Raw genomic sequence first — 19,094 nt, 5'->3', positions numbered from 1 at the left:
AGAGCATGGGGTAACATAAATGACAGTACAGCTTAGTAGCTAGTCTGTCCTTTTTTTCTTTCCTTCCCTCGAAAATCGCAATCAAAAGAATATGAAGAGAAGGCATGTAATTTAATAGTGTCTGAGCTGGAAGCCTATAAACAGTAGCATCAGGAACATAAGGCTGGAACATATTGGGAGGCAGTGAAGAGGGAGAAACAGTGATCTGCTGAGGAGAACCTTCTCTACAACAAACAAAATAGCAAGAACTCATTTCTAAAGTCAATCTTTGCTGAGACCTGTATTAACATTTACAAATAATGTGGATTTAAGAGGTGCTGTGATGATTCCCATCTCTCTTGCCTCTCTGTTCCTGGCTTTGATTCTGTCCTGGGAGGTGGCCTCCTTTTAAGTTTTGCATTCTCCCTTTCTCCTAACAGATGGGTGAGATTGTAATTTTTTCGCATGTTGAAAAATGATGAGAACTATTTGATCCCTTTCATGCAAAAGGCTGCCTTGTAGGCTGCTTTTCGTGTGGAAAACATGCATCAGAGATAAGTCAGTTTATATTAAAACATACTGCTTTTCTCTTCAGGGTTCTAGATTGCCACAGCTCGCAGAATGACCACTTTGGAATGGCAATAGGTATAGATCAGGCTCTGGGACACAGTAGTTAGTAAGCCAAGGCCATACGTTTTCTCATCTTGCACTGAAGGCCTGGGAATGTTAAATTACCAGGCCTCTCTTGCTGCTTTCTCTATTTTTTTTTTTTTTTTCCAGTGTCAGGTTATTTGGATGAATTTTCACTTGTGACTTCTTTTGCCAAGGTTTGGCCTTATGACCAGTGCAATGAATGATGAGATTTTTTGAGTGCCAGAGTCTGGAAACAGTTCATTTGGAAAATTGCTTAACAGATTGCAAATAGTTAAATTATTGCAGAAAGCAACTTTTGAAAAGGATCTTGAAACTCCAGTGGTGGTAAATTTTCAACTCAAGAAATATAGTGTCTACAGGCTCATGCTGTTATGCTCTAAAAACCAAGCAAATACTACCTCGGAAGTCTTGTGAAGGAGCTAGGACTGGCCAATTCTGAGGTCTCCAACTGTTGGATGAGATTTCTGTCTTGGTTCTAAGATACTTTTTTTTATTTTCAGTGAATCAAAATCATGGAGTGAAAAGTATGATTTTTCTTGAATTTTTTGTCTCTTGGTACAAAACTCTCAGCTAATTTTGTGGCAATTGTAAATTTGCATTATATGCAAAGCATGGTTTATCGAGGTGCTAACAACCTGCGTTGTGATTGATTCATAGGATGCATAAATGAACAGGTGCAATCTGCATAGATAGAGGCAATTTAATGGAGAAAAGAACTTCGATAATATTTTTTCAGGTTTTGGTGAGAAGATTCGGAAAACTAGGAGAAAACAAAAAACGCAAGAAAGTTGGTACGGTGATCCTCCAAGGAAAGGAGGCAATCTTTATTGGTAATGGCAATACAGTTTTTACTTCAGTGCAATATCTGTAGTTTGTAGCAGAGCATTTGATAATGGGATCCTGATGCAAATTGGGAACTGCCTCTTAAGTTGGATGCATAGAAAAACATGATTAAAGTTCTCAGTTACTGATTTTACATATGGTTCGTATCTGTCCTTTCAGAAAATTCAAGGACCAAGCGTAAATCTGATCTGAGGTGTCAGTGAGAAATGAACCGTGCCGTATTACTTATCCCTGAAATCTTGAAATTGGCCTTTTCTTTTTGTCTAAATCTGTCACAGAAAGCAGTGGCTAATAAGCAGCACTCAGAAAGGCTGTGTGTGAATGTACGGCAGCCCTCTGAAGGCCAGCGCCTGCTAGGAAACAAAAGGAGATGCAACCCGAGCACTCATTCTACTCAGAAGACAAGGACTCAGGAGCTTAAATGTCACAGCATCCATTGTTCTGATCCAGAAGTTGGTTATTATCTGTGGGCTTTTTAATGGATTGTGCTTGCTGACTAGTTCTGGCTTGGCTTTTTTGGGTCTTATTCTTCCCAGATTTTGTTGTTGGTGGTCTTACTGTCCAAGAGGATTTAGTGCTCTTCAGCACAATAAGACAAGACCCTCAATGCTAAGAAAATGACTGTGTTTGAAAGAAAGCATGATTCCCCCCACCCTCCACCTTTGTTTTGAACTGCCGTTTTGGTTTAGAGGAAATTAGACTGGGATCACATAGAAGACAGTAAGCAACTCTTTGCTAAAACTTGAAGCGGACAAAGCTAGTTTGTTAAATGTAACAACATAGTTTCAGTCATTCAAAAGGCATCTGTGAAAATAGTACAAAATTTGCTACCTTTAACTGGGAACTTTTTTTTAAAGTTGAAATAAGTGCTGATTTATTCAATAGCTTGTTCGTTGAAGCACTCATCTGTAATGCAGAAGACATAATTAAAAAATCTGTTCTGAGAGGGTTTGAAACTATGTATCACAACCTTGAATCAAATGCTAAGAAGATAGAATTCAGTTTAGACCCAGGTCAGGCAAGAAGTGTAATCCAATATCTGACAACTGACTTACAACACCGTTTATTTTGCACACATATATTATCAATGTGCCATTCTGCAGTGCTTCTTGTGTCCATACCTTTGTGGTTTTTCCAGCAATACAGCACTTGTGTTCTAAGCTGTTTGCTCAGGCCCTTCCTGTTGCCTTGTCCATCAATAAGGAGACTGACTGGCTCCTCTCCTTCCAGCTTCTTCACCTGAGACCGTTTGTGTGAAGAAGCAGTGAGTTAACGCAGTATCATAGTGCTTACCTAGATTTGGTGCTGCAATACAGCATGATCCTTTTGCCTGCATGTTTTTCTGGGTTAAAATCATAATCATAGGGCTGTTAAGATCGGAAAAGACCACTAAGATCATGAAGTTCAACTGCCAACCCAAAGCCACCGTGACTACTAAGCCATGTACTGTTAATGACAGTGATTAACACACGGTTTCTAAGACGATCAAGAAGTGTAACAGTGATACTGTTCTGCAAAGTTATTTATTTAGTCTTACTTTAGAACTTCTGTTCAGTTTTATATAGGCCTAACAATGACAAAGCTTTCTTTGAGAAATAAGGACTGGTAGTGAGGAGGATTCTTAAGTTCTGATCCAACTGTGTTTCTCTGAGAAAAGATATCAGAAAATAATGGATCTTCATGTTGCTTTTCAAAACACCTTTTTCTTTGAGATAATTGCAGTAGTTCTGTAGCACTGTGCTTGCAGTCTTTTCTGGGACACCAGAATTCCTTGTTCTGTCCCTCCTTCCTCCTTCTCTCCTCCTTTACTGTGACTTTCACAGTAAAGTTCTCCAAGCATGGCAACCTCTCCCTCTCTTCAAAAGCAATCTTAATATAGATAGCTGGAGTGAACTGGCCATGAAGCAGGAGCTCTCAGATCTCCTCAGAGGGAGAACACATACTGCGTCTTTCCAATCTCAGCTCTCAGCCTTGGAATTTAAGGACCAAACAGTGGTTTCAGATCTGAGTCACTTCTTGGTGCGAGGCAGGCATCAATGATATCAAGCAATGATATCAAGTGGAAAGAGACCAGAGCAATGCTTTAAGCGTCTGGATTTTGTTCCTAAATTGAACGTTTGCCTGCAGTGTGGCTTTAGAGGAATTCACTGGGCCTCTGTTCCTCTTCTTTAAAATAGAAATAATTCTGCTTCAGTGACTGGGAGGACATGTTATATAAAAATTCAGTGTTATTATTTATTTGTACATAATTTTTCTGTCTTTTAGCTAAGATTTCAGGAGTTTTGTACTATGTAGTACTAATTGTGTTGTGCTAATAGCACAAATTTGTGCTGTTCCTATTCTGTGTCATATTCTACCCTCCTGTATCCCTGAATAGTGAGGGAGAATTGGGACATGATAAGGTATATGAGGGAGAAATTGCACAGAGGAAGAAAGGGGAGAATTTCACTTGCCAGACGTTTTGGCTTTCAGGGAAAGATGTCGAACTACCTCCAAGTGCACAGTCTTTGAGTGCCAGTAGGTATATAACTGTGATTGCTCTCCTGACAGAGAGTCGGACCATCTGCAACTCATCTGCCTTACCGCTGGTTCAAGAGCTTGTACCTGTTGTCTCACTATTAGGCTCAGCTTGAAAGTCAGTCTGGGTAGGCAGCTTATATGGGCTGTATTTCCTGCATGGGAAGTATGGGGACCACAACTTTTTGGCATCCCCAGAGGACTCCTCCATCAAATGGTTTCTCACCACTTCACTATAAAATTATTTGCTTTGTCTAGATGGTTTTGTTTAGATGTGTTATTTTTACTGGTAGTTTCTAATGATGATATTTCTGGATCACCAAATGTGCCTTCACCATCATTACTGGCTTCTTCTTATGTTATTTGTTTCATGTTCAGGGAATAGCAACCAGATTGCAAAATAATGAGCTACCTTGTGTATTTCAGAAACATACCCCTCGCAATATGCATTTCAATGATTATCGTCACAGTTGGCTATGTGTTAACAAACGTGGCTTATTTCACTACAATCAGTGCTGGGGAATTGCTGCTTTCAAAAGCTGTAGCAGTGGTAAGTTACAGAAGAAAAATACAAAGCTATATCCCTGCTGCACTTGTATTTGTTGATCCATTCTTATTTCCAGGGGAAAAAATAAGGTGGACACATCCAATCAGGCTTTTCTATGGCTCCTCTTCTACACCACATACTTGCATCCCAGTGAACTTAGTCTGATTTTTGACTGTTGAGTGGGGTTGCACTTAAAGTCATCTATAGCATTTGTAATGTAATGTTAGACCACATTTATTTACCTGATATAACAAAGTCAATAGGACTTAAATTTTGTAGCCGAGTACATGCTTGAAAAATTCTGTGGTAAATTGTAGACTGAACTCCTGAGAAGCAGGAAAAACAGATATTTGTGGAAGTGGGAGCTCTGAAAGTTTTGGGGGTTAAAAGGCAGTAACGCTGCAGAATGTGCATCCCAGGCACTTAGGAAGGGGATTGCTGTGAATACTGTAGTTCACTTGGGGAGGAGTTGCAAGGCAATCTGGCTTGGAAATACTGCTTTGATTGTTCTTGCTGAATTGCGGTGATGACAGTGATTTTTATTTTTGTTGTATCTGGCTCACAAAGAGGAAGTAAAAATTTCCGTTTACTTTCCAGTAGTGACACTGCCTGTGGCTATTTCAATTGATATGACATTTACAAAATGACTAAATTCAGTACCTCATGGGAGATTTAGAAACAGAACATTTTGCAAACCTGAAGAAAATTGTGCATCTCTCCTGTGGCACCTCAGACTCCAATGAAGGCTCTTCTGGTAACCTAGAACAATAAAGCATGAACGGATGGACTGTACCACTGGGTACCATCAACTCAGTAAAATGGAGGCTGTAGGAAAAAAAAAGCCCAACAGCTTAGGTATGCAGATCAGATTTGATCCATTCGGACCGGGTCTTCCTTTTAGAGTTATAGTGGTCCACACTGGCGTAAATAAGGGCCTGATACAACCTCCACAGCGTTGCCTCAACTGGCAATCTTTCATGTGGTCAGGAGTGAGGATGGGAGACCTCATCTACAGTAGATTTGGTGTCACAGTATTAGAGCTAACAATTGCACAGCACAGCTTTCAGTAAGGGATGCAGAAAAGGGTTGTAAATAAAATTTACTGTACTTAAAAAGTTGTTAATCGAGTAAAATTTCTTTCATGTTTTATGAAAAATCACTGTATGTTTCTCTTTCCTCTAACAGACCTTTGCCGAACGACTAATGGGAAACTTTTCTTTAGCCGTACCTGTATTTGTTGCACTCTCCTGCTTTGGATCTATGAATGGTGGTATTTTTGCAGTCTCCAGGTAAGCTTTACTGATTATTACTAGGCATAAAGGGCATGGGATATACATTGAAAGTGAGGAAGCAAGGGGAAAGGAGAATTGGATTCATTCCTTTATAGTAATTTATCTTTTCCTATTCATGTTTACCAAGTGTGAGGCTTTTTCTCATTTTGTTCCTGTTGACTCTAGTATCTTAATGTTAAAAACACTTTGAATGGTTTCGAAATGGATCCCTCAGAGCATAGCGCTTAATTAGCGGCTGCTTTGTTTCATGTGAAGGAGGGAAGTTGGAGGGAAAATATTAACTAATTCCAAACACTGATCACAGTGTAAGGTAAGGAGGGGACACCTTCAGAGATGACTTTGATTTCTGCATATGGGCTTCTACTGCTAGCCTTTTCATTCAGAATACCTCAAGCAAGCCTAAGAAGTGCTGCTGTGCTCTGTGACTTTCATGATCTGCTTTGCCTAGTCACAGTAATGAGCACATTTAAAGTCTGTCCACATTTATTTCCCACCAGGATGTTCTTCGTTGCATCCCGTGAGGGTCACCTTCCGGAAATTCTCTCCATGATTCATGTCCGCAAGCACACTCCTCTGCCAGCTGTCATTGTTTTGGTAAATCATACAAACAAATGTTCCTACACAAGAATTCATATTACGGGCTTGCTCTGGAGGATTCGAACAGAATTTCGGCACTGCTTGGGTCTCATTTATTAAAGCATATGTGGGCTTTGGGTAGGGCAGAGGACAGGAAAGAGAGTAATGAGATTTGGGAGTTGTTCTTATTCTATCATCTCCTTGCTATCCTGTTGGTAGCACTTGGCTGCCAATCGCTGCAGCCTAATTCATGTCTTACTGCCCTTTATTTCTAAGGACCTGCAAGTCATGAGCTAGTTCCCTTTCAGAGAAACAAATTCCAGTTAAACAAACAAACCCGGATTCATTTAACTGAAAGTGCAGCTAAACACCAACATCTGGGAGCACCCTAAAGGCTCATTATACCACCTTATAGTGAAAAATGCAAACAATTATGCACTAAGATAATGGAAAGGGAACCCTCAGCAGTGCAGTGTAGTGGTGATTAAAAAATGAGAGAACGTGTGCCTGGGCAATAGTCTGTGAATTGTCTAAGGAAAACCACCAGTATTATAGTGGAAATCCTATTACTGACTCCTAAAATAGCGGCAGAGCTGAACATTGACTATGTGTTTTAATTGCAGGCTAATTTGTGTGGTAAAATGTTAGGACAAAATGTCAAATTAATGACCTCCAATATCAGTTTGCATAGTGCCAAAATCTTCACTTAACTTGCAGTCCTCATAACCATGGGTGTTCTGCCACTCTTTGGGGACCATGACTGTAATGTATCTGAACAGACTTCTGCGTCTGTGGGGAGTTCTAGCCACAGCAGCTGACATGTGTATGCTAGTGAGATCAGATGCTTGTACTGGAATTTAAATGAGTTTTTGCTATGGATGCTTGTAAGTTCACTTCTGAAGTGTGAGCTGAAGTGTTGAATTTTATATGTGCACATACAACTGTAGGCATCCAAATTTTGAAAATTAGGCAATGTGACTATGGTGAAAGGTTTTAATGTAATTAATTTTACATAAGTGTTTAGTTTGCGTTTCATTTTCTTTGTCTGAAGTAATCGTGCCTTGCTTATTTTCTGTGGAATGAAATGCACAAAATGCGTTAATATAATTTTTTTTCCTGAAAGATATTTTCTGCTACTATATCTCGTCCTGTTACACCAGTGCACTGACTTACTTTAAAAAAGTCAGATTTTCATATGAAGATGAGGTTGTAATTTTTTTTTCCTTACCTTATTGCAGCTAGAATCGTTGCAGGAAATATTCTGCATCAATAGTCTGTGGTTTTGCATTTTCCTATTTTATTTTTCCTACCGAGGTCTACACAATATAAGAAAGGAAAGAACTCTTCTGGAGAAACTGAGAAAATAATCATGAGGCTTGTTAAATAAAACAGTATTTTTAGGAATTAAGAAATCTGTTTATATATGTACGTCCTAGTATTTGATAGGTGTGTGTGTAGCATCTCCAAGAAATCAATCTGATTGTAGCCCTACTTTTTTCATGGATGGCTCACCTTCACTGTTTGTTACCCCTTCTTGCATTATCATGCTTATAACTGAGATTTTAAACTTTTAGGGGCTGGGTCTATATAGAAGAAATCTTGCTCAATATGACTCAATGGTAAAATTTCCTTTGACGTTTACAGAGAAGGAGTTTACTTAATATCTGTGTGTAAAGAGCCAAGTACTTTGTAAGTCATTGGAGGCTGGAAGGCAGAGACCCGTATTTGAAATATTGATCCTTCTGGTTCAAATCCATGCTGTCTTCACTGCTTTAAAGAAAAAAAAAATTAAAAAGAGTAAAAAAGAAGGAGAGAGGGAGAGAGGCTGTGAGTCTGGATAACTAATACAAGTTAGTTTTCCTTACAAGAAGATTTAGCCCATTGTTTAACTTCGCCTGCAGTTGATTTCACCTGTTGCTTAGTTATAAACCTAGAGAGACTGTCACTGCCAGGATCATCTGTCTTGCTGAACAATATGGGCTATGGTGAATTTGACTCAGTCCCTTGTCCCCAAATGCAAGGACTGTGTCATTGTGAGCATAGGCTGTCTCATATGGGAAATGGGGACTACCCTGAAGAGTTGATCCAAGCTACAAATATTCTGCTTTTGTCCAGAGATTACTCTGAAATAGATCCCTGTAGCCTACACTAATCATCTAACCCAAGGCATAATACTCTACTCTGTACATAAGCTTTTGCCTGCCTCATAGAAGCCTTGTATCTCAGAACAGCTTTTTAATGAGGAAATTTATTTATTCTAGTATCTCTTCTCCTTCTTGCTGTTCAGTAGCTTCCTGAGTGACAGCTAAATGCTTCTCTCTGTTTAGAAATGTTTGCATTTCCTATGTGCAATAAGTTTACACCCTGGAAGCCTGAAAAGCACACTGCAGCTACAAGCTGGTGGTAACCCAGTGTGTGCAACAGGCTTCTCATGCAATGTAGCTAACTCTTACCATGCCCTCTTTGCTGAGTTCCACTGTTGCAGCCTGGGGGACCATAAGACCATTCTTCCACTAGACACCAAGAAGCCTCCGCTTTCATACGAACATACGTGACTAAAGTGTAGCTCCTCTTGTCATTCCCATCCATGATGAGCAACTAAAACTGCAGTGGGCTAAAGTATTTGTAAGGTCCTGTGAGAATGGTACCCATGATGCTCAAGCATCTTGGTGATACAGTGGGCTGTGTGCCTGTCTATTTGTCTGGGTCACAGGGGACAGATATGTGTTGGTCACATGTGGCCACCCATGACAGATATATATTGATTGAATGAGACCTTGGAGGACAGCTAGGTATTGATCACACACCTGATTGGCATGAGAAAGGCAGAACAAAAGTACATGGCCCTCAGGTTTGCCTGTGAAAGGCTGTGCTTCTTGTATCTGTGGAAAAATTTGACATCACTGCTGTAGAATAATAGACATCAATCCACTAAATCCCTCTTATGCTCTCAATTTCTTTTGCAGCATCCTCTCACAATGATAATGTTATTCAACGGAGATCTCTACAGCCTACTGAATTTCCTCAGTTTTGCCAGGTGGCTTTTTATTGGGCTAGTAGTTGCTGGGTTGATTTATCTCAGATATAAACGTCCTGATATGCCTCGTCCTTTCAAGGTAACCTCCGCTCTCTACTGTTTTACACGAATCCTTCTTTCCCCTTCTTATTGTGTAGTCAGACAGTAAAGGAGCATTTTCTAATGTAGAAAGCTAACTTCCTTTTCAAGAAAAACTGATTTAATAGAAAATAGCCTTTTGCACTGAAGGATCTCCAAGTGTTTTCCTGCAAGCTCCCGAGTGCTACGCCAATGGCAGTCCCTTCCAAAATATAATCCTTGCCTATATCCTGGTGCTTGTGGGGCAGCAACTGAAGCTGCTATGGCAAAGTGTATTTGTTTGCTCAGTGTTGCCTGTCTGTCACATTGAGGCAGCGTGGTGCAAGCTGCACTAAAATATCTCTAGTCTTGCGTAGTCACATAGGGTCCAAACTGCAAATATTGGGGTGACGTGTGCCAACCTGATTTTCAGCCAGTCTTCTGTTTAATAACTCCTTTGATAAAGACCTGAATAATTTTGCCACCAGAATTCATGTCAGACAGAAACATTAATGTTAAACATTTACTTCATTGCCTGTCCAACACAGACCATTACAATTTGATGTGTTAATAATTTAGTAGTGCTATTATTATGGTATTTGGGACTTGCAATGCATTTGCAGATATTGTTACTGTGAACCCAGAAAGGGAATGCTAACAGCCTGGCTCATTGAACAGTAGCTGTTTTGGCCTTGGTTGTGCCACTATTTTGCTTAGTAACATCTTACAAATTAAGCTGGCCCATTGTGTATCCAAAAAGATAACGTATGTCATGAATAAAAAAGGAGAAATCTATCCCTATTTATATATTACCAAGAAGCCTGTTTTGTGAAGAACTAGGAATGTGCACTGTTGCATTCCCATAGGCATATCTGTAAATAAGGTCAACAGCACAACCTATTTTGCTTTGATTAAAAAAAAAATGCTTCGGCAGTACAAAAAAGAGGAACAGTAATGCTTCAAGGCATGAAAGGAAGAGAATAATCTCCAAGGAATTCTCTGATTCACCATTACATTGAATGTATCACAAGCCATGCCTATAGGCGCTTCCTTCAGAGAGAGGTGCTAACATAATGATTGTAGCGGTGTTCTTGAAAACTGAGAAAATTAATTTGATATTCTTATTTTTTTGTACTTTCACTGATAGTGCTATCAGTCATGCCATCAGAAAGTGCTTTTTCAGTAGCTATCATTTGCATAATGCTACCCAATATCTTTATCACTAGTCAAACTGATGTTTAATTTACTCTCTACCTACCAGATTTTGATTTGTTAGGAAAAAAAAAATCAATATTTTCTTAATAGTTTTAAAAGGTGACTTGAGATTCAGGATGTGTTTTAAAAGATTTTCTAATAGGTAATTATCAAAGAGGAAATCTTTATTGCTGTTAGTGCTGCTTACTTGTCTACTGGATGATTGGAGAAAGGATTTTTGCAATGTAACTTACTTAACAGCCCTTACATTTTAAGGAATGTAAAAGCACTGTAGTGTTTTAGTGTGTAATTAAAAGACTTCTGTGGTACTTATTGCATAGCACTCTGCATATCTTGGTTTCTGCAGTCACTGATATTTAGTGGGCATGTTCTAGATACCTGTATTTCTCCAGAACTATCCTGTACTGCTGGGTTTTATCCAATTTGCATTTCATGGAACATTAAATGTGATAGTCATTCAATAACAAGGTCAATGTAAAGTAATGGTTCTTTGTGTGGTTATGTTTCAGGTGCCTCTATTTATTCCAGCATTGTTTTCCTTCACCTGCCTCTTCATGGTTGCACTGTCACTTTACTCTGATCCAGTGAATACAGGGATTGGATTTGCAATAACCCTGACTGGAGTTCCTGCCTACTACCTCTTTATTGTATGGGACAAGAAGCCCAAGTGGTTCAGAAAGCTCGTAGGTAAGTCCCAGTGGGATTCCTCTCCTTCATGCTGACTCCGGGAATTTTTCAGGGCACCGTGTGTTGTAAAATACTTTCAATCGATCCTCTCAGCTGTTCTGAGCTGAGGATGACAATGCAAGTTTCTTTCTGGCACTTGCTTATAGCATTGCTCTGCCAGTTACAATCAATGTCCGTTAACTAAAGAGATACGTTTACAGCAAGCCTTTTCTTCAGCTAGCATTTGACTTGAAATGACTAAATGCATCTCACCCTGCCCGGTCTCCCCTCTCTCCCCTACAAACATCTGATTTCTTTAAAATCACCTATCTCTCCCTCCCCCGTCCATTGGCCTACAGTAATAGAGAGAGTATTTCGCTCCTAGAAGACCTGGTTTTGAAACTCAGACATCACAGCTGTGATGACAGGATGGGCTCTGTGCTCCCTGCTAAGACCACACGTCTGTGGAGTATCTGGAAGGGGTCAGGCTTTGTCAGGTTTAGTATGGAGATATTGTCCTTAGTAGTGGCTCTCAAAAAAAGGATAGGAAAATATAGAATCATAGAATCACTAGGTTGGAAAAGACCCACTGGATCATCAAGTCCAACCATTCCTATCGAAATATATACTGCACCTGACACACCTCTGTGGAAATTGTTTCTGCGCTTCATAAAAAATGACTTCTGAGTGACTTGGCTGTAATATTTCACACCTGCAATACACTGAGAATAATTTTTAATACCATTTCTTAAAGTTTTCAAAAACATTTGTAGAAGTCTGGTATGTTGGAGAAGGGTTATTTGGGGCATTTCAATTAGAAAGAAGCCAGTATTATTTTATTACAACTCCCCATTCTTCTTTTTTTTTGTTAATGAGCATGATGGGTTTCCAAAAGGAGGGTGATTTTCAAAACATGAAACAAGAATATAAGCAAAATATTTGAGGAATAATGGATATTTTACTAAACAAAACTGAAAAAATATCTTCAACTGCAAAAGAAAAACTTAACACATGAAAGTTTTCAACTAAAAATAGTTTATTGTTATAAGTGGTGTATCAACAATGCATATTGTCTTCCATGCATCAGTCTGATGGGATGATGTAAAATGAGCTGCTCATAATAACAGAATGGGTTTTTTTTGGTGGATTTACTCTATTTGGATGCTGGACCAAACCTCTCTGTCACTCCCTCTCCTCAACTGGACAGGAACAAGAAAATGTAATGAAAGGCTTGCGGGTCGAGATAAGGCCAGGGAGAGATCATAGAATCACCAGGTTGGAAATGACCCATCAGATCATCGAGTCCAACCATTCCTATCATTCACTATTTACCATCATGGGCAAAACAGACTTGACTTGGGGAAATTAGTTTAATTTATTAACAATCAAATCAAAGTACTTTAATGACAAACAAACTCCATATCTTAAAGCACCTTCCCCCCACCCTTCCCTCCTTCCCAGGCTCAGTTTCACTCCTGAATTCCATATCTCCTCCCTGTGAGTGGTGCAAGAGGATGGGAATGGGGGTTGCAGTCAGTTCATTACATTTGTCTCTGCCATTCCTTCCTCCTCAGAGGAGGCTCCTGTGTGGTGTCCTTCCCACAGGAGACAGTCACTTCTCCAATGTGAGTCCTTCCCATGGGCAGCAGTTCCTCACAAACTACTCAGCGTGGGTTCCTTCCGTGGTGTGCAGTCCTTCAGGAGCTGACTGCTCCAGTGGGAATCCTCCACGGGGCCATAAGCCCTGGATCCTGCTTCAGCATGGGCTTCCCATGAGGTCACGGCCTTCTATGGGCATCCACCCGCTCTGGTGTGTGGTCCTCCACAGGCTGCAGGTGGATATCTGCTCCACTGTGGACCTCCATGAGCTGCAGGGGAATCTCTGCTCCAGCATCCGGAGTGCTTCCTCTCCCTCCTTCTTCACTGACCTTGGTATCTGCAGAGTTGTTTCTCTCACATGTTCACACTCCTCTCCTTGGCTGCAAAATGTGTAGGATTTTTTTCCCCTTCTTAAATATGTTCTCACAGAGTCTATACTGCATCATTGATGGGCTTGGCCTTGGCCAGCAGCGGGTCTGTCTTGGAGACAGCTGGCATTGGCTGTGCTGGACAGGGGGGAAGCTCCTAGCAGCTTCTCACAGGAGCCACCCTTGCACCCCCTTTGCTACCAAAACCTTGCCACGCAAACGCCGTGTGGTTTTTTTATATGAATTTTATTATAATACAACTTTTTATAAGCATTTTCTCTATATAAATAAAGGATATATAGTTTTATCTTGTCTGTTTTGGATCTATGAATTTCTCTCTCAGTTCATGCTGGGAAATCCATAGATAATAGGGCATAAAATATTTAGAGAAAAAGATGTTAGTTTAAGGCTAGCGTACTCCGATCTTATTATGTTTGTATAAATAAGGTTATAAATTACTTGCAGTGTCCTGGGAATGGGTAGAAAGCTCCAGTGCAACTGAGAAGTGTTGTATGCAAAAGGACATACTATTAAATAGTTGGGTTTTTTTTTCTTCTGTGTATAATTTCTCAGCATTGATGTTTAGGGACTAGGAAATTTTTCCTTATCAAACTCAGGAGATTTCAGCATTTTCTGTGAAGTCTCAGAGGTTTTGGAATACGGTTACTTGAGTCTCTGGCCACAGGATGCCAGTGTTGAACCACATTACTAGGGTGAGAGACAAAATATTTCCTTTAAGGTAGACTGGCTAGATGTGAAGCTTTTTCTGCCAACTGTGACAATGAAGGTGAGTCTTCTAGCTTTTCAGATGGCACAAAATTCTCCTCGTAGAAAGAAGCCTGAGTGCCTGTGTATTATCTATAGATGGACACAGTGTACTGGCTCAGAGGGGAAAGAAGCAGATGCCAGACAGTGGGTGAAACAGCTTGTTTGGTTTGTAATTATTATTCCCAAAATAACAACAGTAATGGCAGAAAAATGATGCTGACAGTTTTGGGGTGGAGCAGAGTGGAGATTTATTCGTCAAATAAAAAGAGTATTTTTTTATTCTCAGAAGAAGTGATAAACCTTCTGTGTGGGGTCATTAAATTGGCATTATTTTGTGAGTGTTAAGGGAGGGTCCATTGTGTAGCCTGAGATTGTTTTTCAAAGGCATTGAATGAGGATAAATTCACTTAAGGTACCTCTGTGAGATATAGAAAAGAAAAGTCATTTGGCAGCTGCAAGCTTGGTAGTCTAACCTTGAAACAATATGCATTAGGTGTACATAAGCATGAAAGAGTAATTCCAGACACAAGGTAAATGGACATCATGAAAAACTGCCGTTGTCATTTAAGAGGTAGATTTATGTCAAATAAACTGGGAAACTTTCTCTGAGACAATAACTGATTTCTCTAGATAAAGGAGGATGTGATAGATCCAGTCTACTTAGACTTCAACAAAGCATTTCATGTAGTACCACAAGGGGAGTCAAAGCCTGTTGGTATGAACATGGTGCTAGTAAAGCTGTTACCAGCTTTGTTCATCTGCACAGCTCAGCGAATGAATGGAGTGGTGTGGGGTTCTGTTTACCCATTTATGAAGTGGCCTTGTCAGGGAATTTGACTCGTTGAGCTCCTCAGACACGCTTTGGAGATGAGAGATGGCTGCTGCTCAGAAACCCTACATGGAACTTGTGCTATTTAAGTAGAGGGCAGCACCGATGCATAACCGCATGGGTACAGACCAACCCCATGTAAGTCTAGACTGGATATTCAGAATAGGTTTTGTAAAGATCAGAGGAAAAGGATATTGAACAGCCAGAATGAATAGTGGGATAAAACACCCAGCCTGAAGATGAGTATGTATTTGAAAGGGGTTTCAGGCTGGTTACTGTAGCAGACCCCTGGAATGAATTACCGAGGAAATCCTCTCCAAGGTTGAATGTCCTTGTTCTGTATATTTTGATTGTCCTTAATGGCATTTATACTGCATGCTCTCTTTAACAAATTGCTGTGTTGAACAAAGGGTGAGGGGTTAATAGGGGCTGGGTGGTATTTTACAGTGAGAATCACATTTCTTTTTTTTACTCTCCTTTTCCAAAGAAATTTTGCTGTAGTATCAGATGTGCTGGGACAAACAATTTTCAGCTAGTACAGGCTTCATTTGACCTCTGCTTTCTTGATTTTCGTAAACCTAATGTGAAAATGAAACAAGTCAAGTCTAGCAAATCCCACAAAGCAGATCAGTGCGTAAAGCATGTGGCGCCAGCACCAGAACGCTTCCAGTTGGGCTTCCTCAGTTGAGACCCCAACCTTAGACTCCTATTTAAAACATCTGTTTCTTTACAGTGGGTTGAATTGCAAGGACCTTAAAAATTGAATCTTGCCTTTCTCATATTGCAAGCCAATGCTGGAAAAGAGATCTGCCTGTATAACAAAATGTCTCTTTCAGGGTTATTTACAAACAGCAGTGGATGACACTTGCTAACTCAGGACATAGTGTTATATGCTCAGTCTGCTTCTCTTTGTCCAGTTTATGATGTTGTGGTCTGCAGGAAATCATCTCAGCATTTTGCTCTCACAGATTTTGTGTTGTCTTGTACATATGCAGTAAATACTGCTTTTTTTTTTGTTTTTTTCCCCTGACTGAAGCTTTACGTGGTGCCGATATATACCAGGTCTGTTTTGTTTGTTTGTTTTTATAAAAGTTGTCCCCTGGTACCTATTTGCAGTGAATTCTCTGGAAAGGGAAAATTAGGGTTTAAAGCGTGTGGGGAGTAATCTTTACCATCATGATAAATTGCCTTGTTGCAAATGTGAAGCTAGTACAGTAACTCAAGTACTGCTCAAAACAGACAGTGTAGAGACACTGACTGGAAATAGATTCATAGAATCATAGAATGTTTTGGGTTAGAAGGGACCTTAAAGATCATCCAGCTCCAACCCCCGTGCCACGGGCAGGGACACCTCCCACTGGATCAGGTTGCTCAAAGCCTCAAAGCCCCATCCAACCTGTCCTTGAACACCTCCAGGGATGGGGCAGCCACAGCTTCCCTGGGCAACCTATGCCAGTGCCTCACCACCCTCACATGAAAAAAATTCTTCCTCGTATCTAATCTAAATACCTCCACTTTCAGCTTAAAACCATCACCCCTTGTCCTGTCACTGTATTCTCTGATAAAGGATCCCTCCCCAGCTTTCCTGTAGCCCCCTTTAAGTACTGGAAGGATGCTATAAGGTCTCTCCGGAGCCTTCTCTTCTGCAGGCTGAACAAGCCCAGCTCTCTCAGCCTGTCCTCATCGAGGAGGTGCTCCAGCACTGTGATCATCTCTGGACTTGCTCGAACAGATCCATGTCCATTTTGGGGAGGTGGGAAATACTCCTTACACTGTTTTATCCTGAGTATATTGCAACAAAAAAAAACCCAAGCAAGTTTCCCAGCCCCCCCCCTAAACCTGTCTGTTCCTAGATGGCTTCGTCTCAGCACAGAGCCAAACTACTCCATGGAAATGAAGAAGTGGCAGCCGCCTGCTGCCACAGCGAGGACGAGGTCTTGCTGCAGGTTGTTCTGTCTGGTTAGTCAGACAGGATATTAAAATCACAGCCAGTTCTGGAGGTGCTTGGGCTTTCCCTGTGCCCTTTTCCAAGAGCTGTTGTGCTGTAGCTCAGCTTGACAGAAAATCTGTTTTTCTTCTTCCTTGCTCAGTGTCAAACCTGGAATGGGTGAAATGGCAGGGGAGGAAACCCCTGCTGGGCTCCTGCTGCTTGCGTTCCTCTTGCCCTTCACCCTGGCCATGTTCAGCCCCGTTCTGAAGTCCCCGCTATGGGTAGTGGAGGGAGGTGAGCAGAAAATGCACTGCCTGTTGACTGCCAGTCTCTCTGACCTCATCAGTTTATAGTCTGAGGGCAGCCTGGCCTTACACTGAGATGGTGACCTCCAGAGAGAACAGCAAAAGATGGTACAGTCTGCCTTAGACAGGAGTGCAGGAAAGGAGTTTCGGTTCATTTGTCCTGTGAGTTGCTCAGTTTTACCCTCTTTGCTTTACACTGGCGTAAATACTGACACGTCATGTTAGACAAGAAAAATCAGAACTTTCTCTTACAATGACTTGTGCTTGCTTAAAATGAACTACTAAAAAATGACAAGTGAAAGGAGTGGCAAGAGAATGCTCTTTTACTATTGTATACGTAATTAACTGTACCTTTTATGAGTCAGTACCCTAAAAAAAAACCCTGCCAAAATCACCAGAAGGAAATAAATGTTCAGTGTGACAAAGTGTGAAGACAGCGTAAAGTTGCATTGGATGTGTGACATTCTTAGAAGATTTGCAATCATCGTTTCTAGTTTTTTGGTGTTTATTTGCTGGGTTGTTTTTGTTTTCGTTTTTGTTTTGTTTATTTTTGCTTACTCTGATCTTGGCACAGCTGAATTAACTATTAACTTGTTTTAACCCTTTTAGATTTTTATTTCTACATTGCAACTTTTTTAAAACTAGGCAGTTGTGCAGAGTAGTCATGCATTAAGACAGCCTTTAAATGTATGCAGACCTTTACTGAAAAAGCTTATACCTCCGTACTCTCCCATTATTAATGTATACGCATTGCCTTGAATTAGAGGCAAAGAACACAGTTTGAAAGAAAATAAAATTGAATCAGACATTTAATAGCATATGCACCTGGTCTAAACGACTGCTGTGAACTGTATGTGCAAGTAGGATGTACAGCACATAAGATCATTTTCCTGACTGCTTCTGCCTTCTCCACCCCCACCAAAATTTCCCATGTGTGTGCTTTTATCTTTGCAGATAGGATAACTGTAACGTTGCAAATCCTCTTGGAAGTTGTCCCATCGGAGGAAGACCAGAACTCATGAACTTTGTGTACAGCTTTTGGCTTGGTGTTTCGTTTCAACCTGAGGAAGAGGTTTGGAAGATTTCTTCCCCTACCTAATGTTCTGAAAACTGGAGGAACAAGTCACAGCTGAGAGGGATACCGAGCAAGTCAGTTACCAGAACTGTGTTTTATGATGTTGAAAAATATTTGTTAGTGGAGTTGTTTTATCTGTAGAAAGCAAGAACTATGCTATGATGAAACTCATTTCTTCACTAATTCTTTTATTACAGTGTCATATTTTTACAGACTGTAGCTAGGATTTTGGTTGCATTGTCACTGAAAATGGGTTTAAGTGATGTGTAAGTATTATAATGATCAGGTGTACTGTTACGACTGTATCCTGCTAGCTGTCCCTGAAGAACACCGATCTCACCAGAGAAAGGGTGAGATAAAGCTGCTGAGTTTCTCTTCCTAATGTTCTTCCTGACACTCTGTTTGGCAGCCTAATTTGACTTCTTTTGGCTCACTGGGAGAACCAGCAGACTGATGCAGGAGCATAGTGATTTCCACAGCTTTGTGGTGGCAAGTTCAAGGTTTCTTTGTTCCAGAGTTATATTGTATCTGATAGCAACATCTTCCAAGAATTAATATTTCTTCCAGTGTGACAGAAGGATTTTAGCCTAGAGGCAACAATTTCATACAAGTTAAAGTTTCTACCAGTCTGAAAATTATAACTGTTTTTACCAATGTTTTTTTGTGTACCTATGTATGGGAAATACAGCAACTGAGTCATTACCTTCAAATGAATCAAAACATTTGAATGTAGCCTCTGTTGCTGTATGAACATTTTCTATCTGGAAGCATTTGGACCCACAGTTATCAGTCAGGCAGACTTGATTTTCAAGTTTTATATCACTGTTGGTGGGCAGA

At 40.4% G+C, this 19,094-nt stretch overlaps 1 protein-coding gene across 1 annotated transcript in view; it reads left to right on the top strand.

The window, feature by feature from the left end:
- Window positions 1-18,850, top strand: part of SLC7A11 (solute carrier family 7 member 11) — a 59,322-nt gene extending 40,472 nt beyond the window's left edge. Inside the window, exons 7-12 of the mRNA XM_069855245.1 lie at window positions 4,420-4,543; window positions 5,726-5,829; window positions 6,330-6,426; window positions 9,375-9,524; window positions 11,227-11,404; window positions 18,137-18,850. Coding sequence (XP_069711346.1) covers window positions 4,420-4,543; window positions 5,726-5,829; window positions 6,330-6,426; window positions 9,375-9,524; window positions 11,227-11,404; window positions 18,137-18,204 — 721 coding nt within the window. The 3' untranslated portion in view covers window positions 18,205-18,850. The remainder of the gene's footprint in view (window positions 1-4,419; window positions 4,544-5,725; window positions 5,830-6,329; window positions 6,427-9,374; window positions 9,525-11,226; window positions 11,405-18,136) is intronic.
- The last annotated feature ends 244 nt before the right edge of the window (window positions 18,851-19,094 follow it).

Source organism: Phaenicophaeus curvirostris, chromosome 4 (assembly GCF_032191515.1).
Source record: "Phaenicophaeus curvirostris isolate KB17595 chromosome 4, BPBGC_Pcur_1.0, whole genome shotgun sequence".
Taxonomy (NCBI): Eukaryota; Metazoa; Chordata; class Aves; order Cuculiformes; family Cuculidae; genus Phaenicophaeus; species Phaenicophaeus curvirostris.
This window is presented reverse-complemented; position numbering and strand designations above follow the sequence as displayed.